At 35.9% G+C, this 13,511-nt stretch overlaps 2 protein-coding genes across 2 annotated transcripts; both read left to right on the top strand.

The window, feature by feature from the left end:
• Positions 1–47: 47 nt before the first annotated feature.
• LOC107746851 (annexin A3-like) lies at positions 48–11,461 on the top strand. Its single transcript, XM_016561183.1, has 12 exons — positions 48–62; positions 863–950; positions 1,047–1,141; positions 1,227–1,340; positions 1,505–1,595; positions 1,692–1,771; positions 1,852–1,908; positions 2,249–2,342; positions 2,446–2,541; positions 2,648–2,706; positions 2,778–2,900; positions 11,091–11,461. Exons 1-12 carry the CDS (start codon positions 48–50, stop codon positions 11,145–11,147), a joined length of 969 nt encoding a protein of 322 aa, XP_016416669.1. The 3' UTR covers positions 11,148–11,461.
• On the top strand, positions 8,072–10,682 carry LOC107746848 (annexin A3-like). The gene is made up of 11 exons (XM_016561180.1): positions 8,072–8,152; positions 8,491–8,517; positions 8,619–8,669; positions 8,853–8,940; positions 9,027–9,121; positions 9,201–9,314; positions 9,477–9,567; positions 9,649–9,728; positions 9,814–9,870; positions 10,347–10,440; positions 10,537–10,682. Exons 2-11 carry the CDS (start codon positions 8,503–8,505, stop codon positions 10,680–10,682), a joined length of 831 nt encoding a protein of 276 aa, XP_016416666.1. The 5' UTR covers positions 8,072–8,152; positions 8,491–8,502.
• Positions 11,462–13,511: the final 2,050 nt, after the last annotated feature.

Raw genomic sequence — 13,511 nt, forward strand, 5'->3', positions numbered from 1 at the left:
AATCTGAACTGTGAATGTGTTTGTTTATAGAATCCTCCCAATCAAAAATGTCAGACTTGTGGGTAAGTAACATTTTGCAAACGACTGCACTCCCTGAAAGTGAAGAATGAAGAATTTTGCTGAAACCAAATTTGCCGAGATTTAATATCTTGTATTGCAGGATTGACTTGGAGAATTTTGCTCGTGCCCCCTCTTCTTTCACAGCAGGGGTAAATATATATAATGGTTTTAAGTTAAAAGTCTTCTTACAGATCAAGTACATTTTTATTTACTCTAGCAATTTTAAATGTTACTGATTAAACTTAATGTTTACTTTTTTCAGTTGTTTAAATATAATAGGCTGGACAACATGTAGCCTATCCAAGTCTTCTTAGTTTGCAAATAAATTACCTTTAAAATATAAAATATTCAAGCGTGAAAGTGTGACAATTAGTGGTGGTCAAACGCAAATTTATTAAATATTAAATTATACATCACAGCAGGGGTAAATATATATATATATATATATATATATTACATTTTTGTTGTATGTATAATTTAATATTTAATAAATTTGCGTTTGACCACCACTAATTGTCACACTTTCACGCTTGAATATTTTATATTTTAAAGGTAATTTATTTGCAAACTAAGAAGACTTGGATAGGCTACATGTTGTCCAGCCTATTATATTTAAACAACTGAAAAAAGTAAACATTAAGTTTAATCAGTAACATTTAAAATTGCTAGAGTAAATAAAAATGTACTTGATCTGTAAGAAGACTTTTAACTTAAAACCATATAGTTGAGATACAGCCCTTGTGACAAATTCCCAGTGTGACAACTAGCTTCCAATACTTTTTTACTGCTCATTCTTCTTCAGCCAGGGGAGAGAGGTACCATTAAAGCCAAAGCTAACTTCAGTGTCAGTGAAGATGTTGCAGCTCTCCGTAAAGCAACTGAAGACATAGGTATAATTTACAGTATTGTATATTCCCGTATTCTTCTTGTTGCATTCACTTTATATATTGTTTGTTCCATCAAACTACAATAATTTCACTTACCAGGTACAACTGACAAGACACTGATAGACATACTGACTCACAGGAGCAGCAGTCAGAAACAGGCTATTTCAAAGGCATATGAAGAAACCACAAAGAGGGTAAATCTGTGTCCTCTTTCTGATACTCTTTTGAATGTGTGTGTTTTTGTGTTCATGTGAAAATCGGGCTAATTTGTTTGTCTAGATTCTTGTTAATGACCTAAAAGGTGACACCCAGGGCAGCTTAGAGGACATGCTTGTTGCGCTCGCAAGACCGCCTGCAGTTAATGATGCTAAATGGCTAAATAAAGCAATCAAAGTAAGTTATGTTTCCTAATTTTCCCTTGTGGAAAAATGTTACTCCTTGTACAGTGTTCTGAGTCAGACTTCAGTGATTTTTGTGAACATTTTGAATGTTTTGTACCAATGTGAGGCAGATTTGTCCTTCTTTTTTTATCTTGACATTTATGGGATGTTTTTCAGGGGGCTGGAACGGACATCAACATCCTGATAGAAATACTTGCCTCACGGACAAATAAACAGATCAAGGAGCTGTCTGCCGCATATGCTGAGGGTGAGATGAGGAATCTATTGTAACAAAATATAGTTACATATAGAATATAGAAAGTTACAAAAATGTATAATTGCTTCCCTTCCCTTTGCCCAATAGAAACTAAGAAAACACCGATGCAGAAGCTAAAGACAGAAGTTTCAGGGGATTTTGGCAAAGCCATCCTTCTGCTTGCTGAGGTGATTAAATACATATGAATGGCAGTTTATTGTAATAAAGGCAGCTCTGTAAATTAATGATGTTTTTCTCTCATTGTAAGGGTGCGAGGGATGAAAGCACCAATGTGAATGCAGACAAGGCTAGAGAGGATGCAAAGGTATAGAAAACTCATTTCATATCTTGAGGTCCTCTTTTATATAATAACACAACAGATCTGGCATAAATGTATATGTTGTGTTAAAATGTTTTGAATAAAAACACGGCATCAGATCTTTTTAATCACAATGACAATATATATATATATATATAAACACCTCCTTAACTTAGTCTTTTACCTTGTTTTCCTTTTTATTCCAATAATTAAGTCTTACACGTGATTCAGTTCTCTTGAATCCATCCACTGTGGGAGAGCAAGCCGAAACCAGTTCACCTGTATTAAAGATGATGTTATTTATGATTAGATATGAGCACCTACATGTTCTCTGTTTCCTCCATAGGCCCTCTATCATGCAGGCGAGAAGAGACTGGGAACTGATGAGTCCAAGTTCATTGAGATCCTCTGTAAAAGGAGCATTCCTCACCTGAGACAAAGTACCCAACATAATCATCTAAATAAATCATCCAAAGTGTTTCACATAGAAACTTAAATGGCAGGTGTGTTTTATATATAATTGACATTGCTGTCCTGTTACAGCAATATTGGAATATAAAAACATCAGTGGCAAGACTTTGCAGAAGAGCATTGAGAAGGAAATATCTGGAGATCTGGAGGAACTGCTGGTTGCCATTGGTACAGTCAATTTGTATTTATACATTCTAAATGCAAAATCATTTGGAATTTGATGCAAAAATATTTACTTATTCATTTTTTAATCTAATACACTTTTTTCTTCTAGTAAAGTGTGTGATGAGTACTCCTGCATACTTTGCTGAAAAACTCTACAAAAGCATGAAGGTACAAATAGAAGCACATTATTGTCGGTCATTGAGTTTGTACAACACTGATGTTTATTTGTGAACCTGCAGGGAGCAGGTACAGATGAAACCACTCTGACCAGAGTAATGGTCAGCCGTGGAGAGGTTGACATGCTGGACATCAGAGCTGAATTCAAGAAGCTCTATCAGCGTTCACTCTACAAGGAAATAAGTGTAAGTATTCTCCACTCATATAAACACTTTAGAACAGGTTCAGGCCATCTGCCATTGTTCTTTAAAATATGCTTGAGTCCAGTAGTACATCACTTCCTGATCTTCAGGTTTATTAGTTGAATCATGCCCTTGAGATATCATAAACTCACAAATGATGATTTCACTCTTTTTTCTTGTAACTGATGTTGCGGTACAGTGTGAACTGATTGTCTCTGTGATTAGGACTATGACTTCTGGCTGTTCTTTATTTCAGTCAGATGTATCTGGCAGCTACGGCGACTGCTTGAAGATGATTTGTGGAGAAGACTAGCCTGTTTACAAAAGAACCCCTTGGGATACTTTATAAAATGGTTTTATTAATAGCATTTTTCCAGGTGTCTTAGGAAATATATCACTTATATTTACAGTTTGCTACAGATAAAGGTATAGAGTGAGATTCATACTGATTTACGATATTTAAAACGTACTTTTTGTTTTTGTCTAAACCAAAACTGTTAAGACTTTTTGGTAGTGAATGGCGCCTCGCAACAGCAGGCATGACTTTAATAGTTACTTGAAAACATGAAACATTAAAATTGTGCTGAGGAATCATACATGTTAAAATTAGAAACTAAAATATGCATATTTTGTGGAATTCCATCCTTTTGTTCTACATAAGGAATTAATTTTTTGTGTTTTTGTCCTTCATTGTGCGCATCCGCAGAGTGTTTTCATATCTGGAAACTGTATCACCACAGATTTGCTGTCAATTTGGTGACTCCATTGAAATGCCAAAGAATCTGTTATTTTAACACTGATCAAGAAAAAGTATTTTTTGTTTCATATGGGTTTCCGTTTTTTCCATTAGTCTCAAGCCATTTTTACAAAAGTTTCAGAAGTTTTTCAAATGTCGGTTGATATCAGGTGCTATCATTTATGATAAAATAATCAACAAGATACTTGTATTTGTACCTTTTAACAAAGAAATAAATGAATAAATATATTCCTAGCATGTAGAGCACACACTGTGTTCATATTTAATGTATGATTATTTAATCTGAGTTTGTGTGCAATGTCTCATTAATTGCCAGAAAACCTAAAACCACGTGAATGTTAGCATATGCGTTACAGTACTATCTGTCATTTTAGTGTGATTTGGATATATATATATTAAAAGCTGATATGGCTTGAGCAGGTCATGAGAAAGGTGGATCAAACTGGTTTTATTGCTTGGAGGCAGTTATCTTACAATCTCCATCGCTTATTTAACATTATCTATTCACCCAAAAATAAAATTAATCCAGAGATCTTAATATCATTAGTTGCTCACAAGGCATTTGATATAACTGAATATGTTTATCTACTCGCAACACTTAGAAGGTTTGGCTTCGGCCCTGCATTCATTCTAACAAATAACATAATCTGTTAAGTGCTTTCCACTCTCTAGGTGGAAAAGGCAGGGTTGCCCTCTGTCCCCCCTGTTTTTTGATATTGCCATCGAACCTCTCGCAATCTTGTTAAGGAATACAGATGGCTTGCCCGGTATACTCAGGGAGGGACACGAGCATAAGCTTCTGCTTTATGTGGAGGATCTCCTCCTCTTCCTGTCTAATCCAGATTCCTCTATACCAAAGGCCCTTAAAATTATTTCAGATTCTGGAAATGCTTTGGGATACAAAATTGATTTAGCAAAGAGTCTTCTTTTCCCTATCAATCAAAGAGCACAACAAATGTCTTTCCAATCCTTTCCATTCTCAGTAAGCTTTGATAAATTTCTCTGTCTATGTGAGTGTAACACGCAGATATAAGGATCTGTTCAATAGATCAGACTTCAGTTTAATTGTAAACAAACGTTACCTTCTGGCCCCATTCAGTTGAATCTGTTGTTTCCTCTTTCCCTTATTCAGCATTTTAATTGTGGTATAGAAATGGAATTAGTTAAGGACCTTTTCAAAGACGGCATATTTATTTCATTCCAATAGCTAAGAATGAACACTGAGACCCCTCAGTCTAATTTTTTAGGTACTTACATAGCTTCATAAAAAAGCACTTCTCTCCTTCCTTGAACCAACCTGAAGGGGGCTGGAAAGATGAGTTGTTAAATATGGACCCTTTTCGAAGGGGTATGGTGTCCATTCTATATGAGGTTATTCAAAGAACCGCCTCCCCATCTCTAGATCATATAAGGAGGCAATGGCGGGAGGAACTGGTATCAGATGCAGCCTGGGAGTGTGCAATAGAATTGGTACACTCATCTTCTGTATGTATTAGACACGGATTTCTACAGTTGAAGGTGCTTAGGCTTCATCTGTCTAAGAGCAAGCTGACTAAAATGTATCCAGTGTCAGACTCATCTTCCCCCAGATGTGTTTTGGAACCAGCAGACCTGAATCATTATTAGCTAGATTCTTCTTAGATGGAAAAAGGCGAGGCCACCATCTCACAAACACTGGGTAGTAGAGGTGATTTCATATCTTAAACTTGAGCACCTTAAATATAGTACGGAATGTTCTAAAGGGTCTGGCAGCCCTTTTTATCTTACAGTGAATCCTCATGGGCTGGGTCATTCTTACTATTCGGTGCCATTTCAGCTTGGTAACTTTCTCACAAAAAATGTTTACATTTCCATGATGTAATCATTTTAACTGAAGAAGGGCTTGTTACACTAAAAGAAAAATATATTGGTCCAGCTCAGGATATTATTCTTTAATAATTTTTCATGAAATTCTTCACACATGCAAGGGCCAAATGTCCACCTTGTTAAATGACATTCTCATCTCAATTAATAAGTGCCTTGAATGCACAGTAATTGTAATATTTACATTTTGTAAGAGCTCAAATGTCCCTCTCTTTACCCTGCAAATGTATTTTAACAAAGTGTTCATAATCGGGCATTATCTTGAAAAAAGTTGATGTATTTTAAGACACAGTGTCATTTCAACACATTTCTTTTAAAATAAAAAGAAATTTCAATAGAATTTTGGCCAAATTTTAAATGATTTCATTTTACCATTTCATTCCCTACAAGTAACAACAAAGATATGCATAACATTTGTTGAACTTATTTTATTAATATATATATATATATATATATATAAACTCCACTGAGGTAACAGGGAGGACGGGGGGAAACAGGGTGGACAGGACATAACAGGGTGGACATCACACCACTGAACAACAGTATTTGTCAATATATTGCCTAATACAAGAAGCATATTGTCACAATTTACAATCACTACAACAGATAAATTGTTCTGTATATAACAATTTATAGGATATAAGTCCAATTACACCACATTAAAGTAAGCTGTTCTTATACCTATTATAATAAGATCTAATTTGTTATACTATCCCTTTATTAGGCTACAAAATATGTTTAGCATTGTATTTTACAATTTAAAATTATAGAGAGCATTATTATTTTTTAGAGAACATTATTTTGCTCTCTCTCTCTCTCTCTCTCAAACACACACAGACACTCACAAACTGGTATTCCTATCGTTATGGGTTCATGGCATGCCATAGGCGTAATGGTTTTTCTACTGTACAAACTGTATTTTCTATACTGTATCCTAACTGTATTTTACCCTAACCCTACACCTAAACCTACCCCTCACACAAAACTACAGTTATTTTAGATTTTCAAAACACTTCATTCTGTATGACAAATAAGTTTTTTCCCTCATAGGGACCAAATAAATGTCCCCACAAGGTCAAAATTGACTGGTATCACTATATTTGTGGGGACATTTGGACCCCATAACATAGGGATACCAGTACACACACCACGCAGACACACACACACACACATAATACAATGGCAAAATCAAGATAATTTAATTACAGTTTCTACCTAATCAACAAAGCTGAGTTCTAACACTCTTTTTTCTTTCTTCCTTTATTCCCTTTCTCCACCTGTCCTTCTTTTTGAGGTATATCTGCCTTCTTTCAGGGTCTGCATCACGATGAGCCCTGTAGCATCGCTGCTTTTCTGCAGCAGACAACAGTGCCATTTCCTGACAAATACATGCATACCATTTAAACAACTCTTTCTTTTAAATGCATAGTAAAATAATTATAAGTACCAATACATGCTGTAAACACTTATTTATCTATGTTTACATCGACTGTTACAATATGTCCACCCAGTTACAGTGCAAAACAGTAACAGGGTGGACAGTAACAGAAGGGACATTTTTTGCTAAAGTCAGCCATTGCTATTCATGTGATGAACAACAAGATAGTGCGTAGTGATCGAGGAAGATTTTTAACATGTTTATTAACCATATTTTCAAAATGACAAAAAATTACCAGTTTCTTCTATAAATAAGCATAACAGGGTGGACGTATTATACTTTACCACATCAGTGAATCATTCTAAAACACTAAATAAAGGGGCGAATTAAGGAGTGTTAATTACTCTGCTTCTTGTAGATAGTTTGCCCCCAAAAAGTATTATACTTCCTGAGAGTCATGTTATTAGAGAAACATTCAAGGGCCGTACGGAGGGATTTTTCATCAGAGTAACGGGGGACATTCAATTCAGGGACACAACATGTTTTAAAGACTTTAAGTATTAAAAATGTATAAATAACAAAAAAAGATATTGTGTTGAGGAATATTATAAATAAGAATATACAACAATATTGAAAATTTTGGAATTTGTTTGAGTTTTATTACTTATATTTGTGGCTGAAGTTATGCAAGCTTACTTGGGGACATGGCAGTTTAGCCTACTTGCACTAAGATATGAGTAATAATTTTTTTATGAATTAATTTTGGGTTCATATTTATTGTGTTCTATGGTAGAGGGGCAGTAACGTTGTAAGATGAGCATTTAGAAACAAGTATTAGCCCATTTTTACAGAAAATATACCACATTATATCATGGTGACTCAAATGGCACAGAATGCTAGGAATGACCCCCCCCCCTTTTTAGGGGTGTGTATATGTTTGTAGTTATATGTTTTGGTGTGAAATATGTGAGTTAAGAAGAATGTTGTAAAATCCATAAAAATAGTTGAATAATAATAAAAGCTGATATATCGCCTTGACAGGGGTTAAATGATCATTAAGAAAATAAAGTGTCATTTTCCTACTGAATCAAATGGTATATTATAGCAGCGCGTTGGATGTTCATGAAGGGAGAGGCTCCGTAAGAATGCTTGTCTTTTGTGAAAATGACACATCGTGTCGCAAACGCCCTGAGGAAGCAGTGAGGAGAAGTTAAACCGGACAGGGAGACACGTTCAGTGTTGATTTATATCGCAAAGGTAAGTGCAAACTGAATAAAAATGTATTATATATAGCCTATATATAAACGTAGGTAACACTTTCAAAGCCGAGTTCGTTCGATTAACTTCGCATCTGCTTTTGATATAGAATCGAAGCAGATATTAGAAATTGAGAAGGCGGTTATGTGACTGCTGCAGTCAATCAGGAGTCACGAAACAGTTTTTTTTTTTTTTTCAAAGCTTATTTTTCTGTTAGGCTATCGCTGAGTCTTTGAAATCTGTTTACCTTTTTGTGTATATAAAAATAAAATGAATATGAAAAATAATGTACCTTATGGATTCTGAACTGTAAATATATGAATTGTTTATCACACTAGAATTAATCAAAAATGGCAGACCTGTGGGTAAGTAAAATCTTAAAGGAACATTCAGTCATATCTGTTATTTAAGTAAAGAATATGAATTTGAAGAGCGTTTATTATTTATTTAATTTCTTGTGGTGCAGGAAGACTTGCAAAGTGTTGCGAATGCTGTTCCTGTTTCATTCACATCAGCGGTAAACAAACAAATGTGTGTATGTGTGTGTGTATACATATATATCTATATCTATATATATATATATGTGTGTGTGTGTGTATAATTGGTTCTTATTTAATACAACTGGACTGGGAATTCTTGTCTCAAACTTTTAACACATTTTTTGTAATATTGATTGATTTATCTTCTTGATCTTCTTTAGCCAGGGGAGCGAGGAACCATTAAAGCCAAATCTAACTTCAACGTCAGTGAAGATGTTGCAGCTCTCCGTAAAGCAATTGAAGGCATAGGTACATAATCTATCTGTACTGTATTATATGTATAATTCAATATGTGTATTCTTTGTGTATACATGAATATATATATATTGTACCAGGTACAACTGAGAAGACACTGATAGACATACTGACTCACAGGAGCAGCAGTCAGAAACAGGCTATTTCAAAGGCATATGAAGAAACCACAAAGAGGGTAAATCTGTGTCCTCTTGCGCAAACACATTTGAGGAAAATTATATTATCATATGCCTAATTTTTTGTCTTCACCATAGATTCTAGTAAATGACTTGAAAGGCGACACCAGGGGCAACTTTGAAAAGCTGCTTGTTGCGCTCGCCAGATCGCCTGCACTCAATGATGCTAAATGGCTAATCAAAGCAATGAAAGTAACGTGCATTTCCTAATTTTTCATTTTAAATCTTGAACAAAATGAAACATTTTGCAATAATCTCAAACAAATTTCAGCTATATCTATGTGAACATATTTTGCTTGTTGTTTATGCATATTTTTCATTGTTTTCCTAATACATTTATGGGATGTTTTTCAGGGGGCTGGAACGGACATCAACATCCTGATAGAAATACTTGCCTCACGGACAAATAAACAAATCAAGGAGCTGTCTGCAGCATATGCTGAGAGTGAGATGAGGAATCTATTGTAGTAACAAAATATGAAAGTTACAAAAATGTAGAATTGCTTCCCTTCCCTTTGCCCAATAGAAACAAAGAAAACGCTGATACAGAACCTAAAGACAGAAGTTTCAGGGGATTTTGGCAAAGCCATCCTTCTGCTTGCTGAGGTGATTAAATACTCATGTATAGCAGTTTATTGTAATAAAGGCAGCTCTGGAAGTTAATGATATTTTATTTGTCTCTCATTGTAAGGGTGCGAGGGATGAAAGCACCAATGTGAATGCAGACAAGGCTAGAGAGGATGCAAAGGTATAGAACATAATCACTTTTAATTGAACCTGTGCTTTCAGGATTCTTTTTCAGTAGGATTAAAGGGGTCATATGATGCGATTTCAAGTTTTCCTTTCTCTTTGAAGTGTTACAAGCTCTTGGTGCATAAAGAAGATCTGTAAAGGAGGTTGTATGTACTTGTGTTGCTTCCTGTTTGGTCGTGCTGTGCCCTTGTCTGCTTGTTTTTCCCCCTTGGGGTAGTTTTTGTTTTGTTTTTCTACTAATGAAGAGCCATATTTCTTCATGCATCTTGAGTCCTCGCCTCATCCCTTCCCCCGACTGGGATGCATATGTTGTGCTTCTCCTTATCTCAATACTTCACCATTTTGTCTTTTTTATTTCTTTAATTAAGCCCTTCATCATAGACCGCAAGCCGAAACCAGTTCACCTGTATTAAAGATGATGTTATTTATGATTAGATATGAGCACCTACATGTTCTCTGTTTCCTCCATAGGCCCTCTATCATGCAGGCGAGAAGAGACTGGGAACTGATGAGTCCAAGTTCATCGAGATCCTCTGTAAAAGGAGCATTCCTCACCTGAGACAAAGTACCCAACATAATCATCTAAATAAGCAAAAGCATTTTGCATAGGAACTGAAATGGCAGGTGTGTTTTAAATTTAACTTGACATGTTGTATTACAGCAATATTGGAATATAAAAACATCAGTGGCAAGACTTTGCAAAAGAGCATTGAGAAGGAAATGTCTGGAAAATTGGAGGAACTGCTGGTTGCCATTGGTAAATTTTTCAATTATGAAATCAAATGCACAATAAGCATTTGGTATTAGATTTTTTTTTTTTACCTCTACATATTTTTTTATTAAATACATTTGAGACCCCCCAAAATTTCACAAATCCCGTTTTCAGGGGAGCCCATGTCTTATTAAGGGGAGTCGAGCTCCCCCTAGCTCCCCCGTAGTTCGCACCCTGCACTTTAGAACAGGTTCAGGCCATCTGCCATTGTTCTTTAATGTGCTAGAAGCCTATAGTACATCACTTCCTGATCCTCAGGTTTATTAGTTTAATCATGCCCTCAAGATATCGTAACATTCACAAATGATTATTTGACAATCCATTCTTCATATCTGACAGTGACCATATGTGTCAATATATTCCATGCAAATTAAACTAATTTTTGATGAGGAGTTTTGTATTTGATTTATGATTATGAGTGACCCTGCTCATTTTTATTTCAGTCTGACGCGTCTGACATCTACGGTGATTGCTTGAAGATGATTTGTGGAGAAGACTAACCCAGAAATGCTACTAAAGATGTCCTGTTTGGTTATTTTGCAATATGTTAAATGAATACGTGTATATGTAATATTTTAACGCTTTTTCAGAAAATAGTTTATGTAGCTGGTTTACTGCAGGTAATGGCAGAGTAAAATTCATATTGATTCATGATTGCTGTTGAAAACATTTCCCCTGTTTTTGTCTAAATTACTCATAAGGCAAAATAAGTAAAATATATGCGATATAAATCAAATGAGTAAAAAAACTAATATACAACATGTTTTAGAACATTGCAATGTTGGAATTCTGGTAAATCATGAATATTAATTTAATATTAAATAATATTACTATGAATATTCCTGCATTTCAGTTTTTGTTCAAACAAAAAATGTATTTTTGCATTAATTTTGTCATTTTGTCCTTCCGATATTATATGGATCAGCAGAGTGCTTTTAAAAGTTGTCTGGGCAAAATAATGTAGTTAAACGATTTATACCAAAATCACAGCTCCCAAAAGTGTTATGCAACAGCCAAAATCAAAACTTCACACATTATGATAAAGATAACCAAGATATCTGAGCGTTCTTGCAGTGTGCACAGTGTTAAGTCATCTGCTCAGGGAGCTGCTGCTGATGAAACTTTGCACAGTCAGGGGAGTTGATTTGTATTGAGGTGGAAAAGAGCCTGAGGGAACAGAAGATCCTCATTAATCCCATGTAATAATCCCAGACTCCAGTTCGTCCTCTGTCTCTCCATCGACCTACATCTGTAGCAATTATCAGATAGCTGTCACATTTGCACAAGCATTATATACATTTGGTTTTACAGCCCTTGATGTTTTTTCTGGATATAACAATTTAAACAGGTCATGATTTTCTTGCTCATGTTATGCAATTAACTGAGTGTAAGTTAGTCATTTTATATGTTGAATTGCATATATTAAAGGTACAATAGGAAATCTTGGAAAATGCTAACTTTAGCCTGATAGCGCTGACAGCGAACGTCCCACCCTTCCTGCAATCGCCGTCCAAAGCCACGCCCCCTGAACGCAATTACACTCACAGACCAGAGACAACATTACTACAATAGGCTACATCAGTGGTCCCAATTCCAGCCCATGTTCCGAAGTGAAGTAAACTTCAACGGATTTCCCCTGCTCAGGGAGTAGGGAGCAATGAACTCTGTGTAGGGATCATATCGATCAGAACCCAGTTCATGCACGTAGCTCACTTCTAACGAGCTGTTATGGATTAAAAGTGTAAGTGAGTGTAAACAGTGAGAGATGCTGAGACAGGTGAAAGCGTTTGGTTAATAGTGAATATTGACCTATTGTGCGTACCGTTGTGGCTCCCGCTGTTAGCAGGGGATAATCGCTACATTTGGGGTAAAAAAGACATAATTATGTATTGTGCCAAGAAGGTTGCACTGTCTGTTCGTTCACACAGGTACGAAACTGATTGGTAGCTGCCTTTTGCGGAGCCTTTACCGATTACCTCCATTGATCAGAGCATTCGGCACTGTCGTCTGTGAGTGACGTCACCTCCCAATACAAACACGCCCCCTAGTATAGTCCCGCCCCTGACGATGATTGGCAGCTTTCCATGTAGACATCGGAAATTCAAATGCAAAAGGAATTGCGATTCCATTTGAGTTTTGGCAGGTTACATGCGCGACGCAGCGAGAGTGAAAAAGCAGACGTGGTAATTAATATTGCTATTTAAATATGACAGGTTCGTAACTTCTAAGACATGGGAAATACAGTTGCAAATGGACTTTGCTTTTTCATTTGAAATTTGTCAGTCACTGTGCGTTCGCGAAAGCGAAAATGCAAACGGTAATGCAGGATTTGCAATTGCATTTGGATTATGTCACAATTTATGCGTCCACATATGGAAAACGCAATTGAAAATACAATTTGCAATTCCTTTTGAAAATTGTCCGGAATATCGTTCCATAGGGCAGGACATTTTCATGAACTGAATAACTGACGTACCTGAGGAGCCTCAGAGGGTCTTGTGTTGTCCACCCAGACTGGTTAACATCATGTGACTGTCTCAATCTGATGTCATCTCTGTCATCAAGTGCTGAATCAGTGTCCTGATTGCACATAAATTAAATTTAATAATGAGTGTCACGGTTGAAATTTATTGGGAGATATATGAAAGTGATGTGACATGTGGCCAAGTATGGTGACCCATACTCGGAATTAGTGCTCTGCTTTTATCCCATCCTAAGTGCACACACACACCGTGAACACACACCCGGAGCAGAGCATATGTAGGGTATTGTATATAAAAAAAGGAAATCCTAACTTATAACAGTTTTTTCCCCCAAATGTATTGAAAAAAATATGTTGAAGACGATGACAATATCAAGTAGGC

Source organism: Sinocyclocheilus rhinocerous, unplaced genomic scaffold, assembly GCF_001515625.1.
Source record: "Sinocyclocheilus rhinocerous isolate Xijiao unplaced genomic scaffold, SAMN03320098_v1.1 scaffold468, whole genome shotgun sequence".
In the NCBI taxonomy this organism is placed as follows: Eukaryota; Metazoa; Chordata; class Actinopteri; order Cypriniformes; family Cyprinidae; genus Sinocyclocheilus; species Sinocyclocheilus rhinocerous.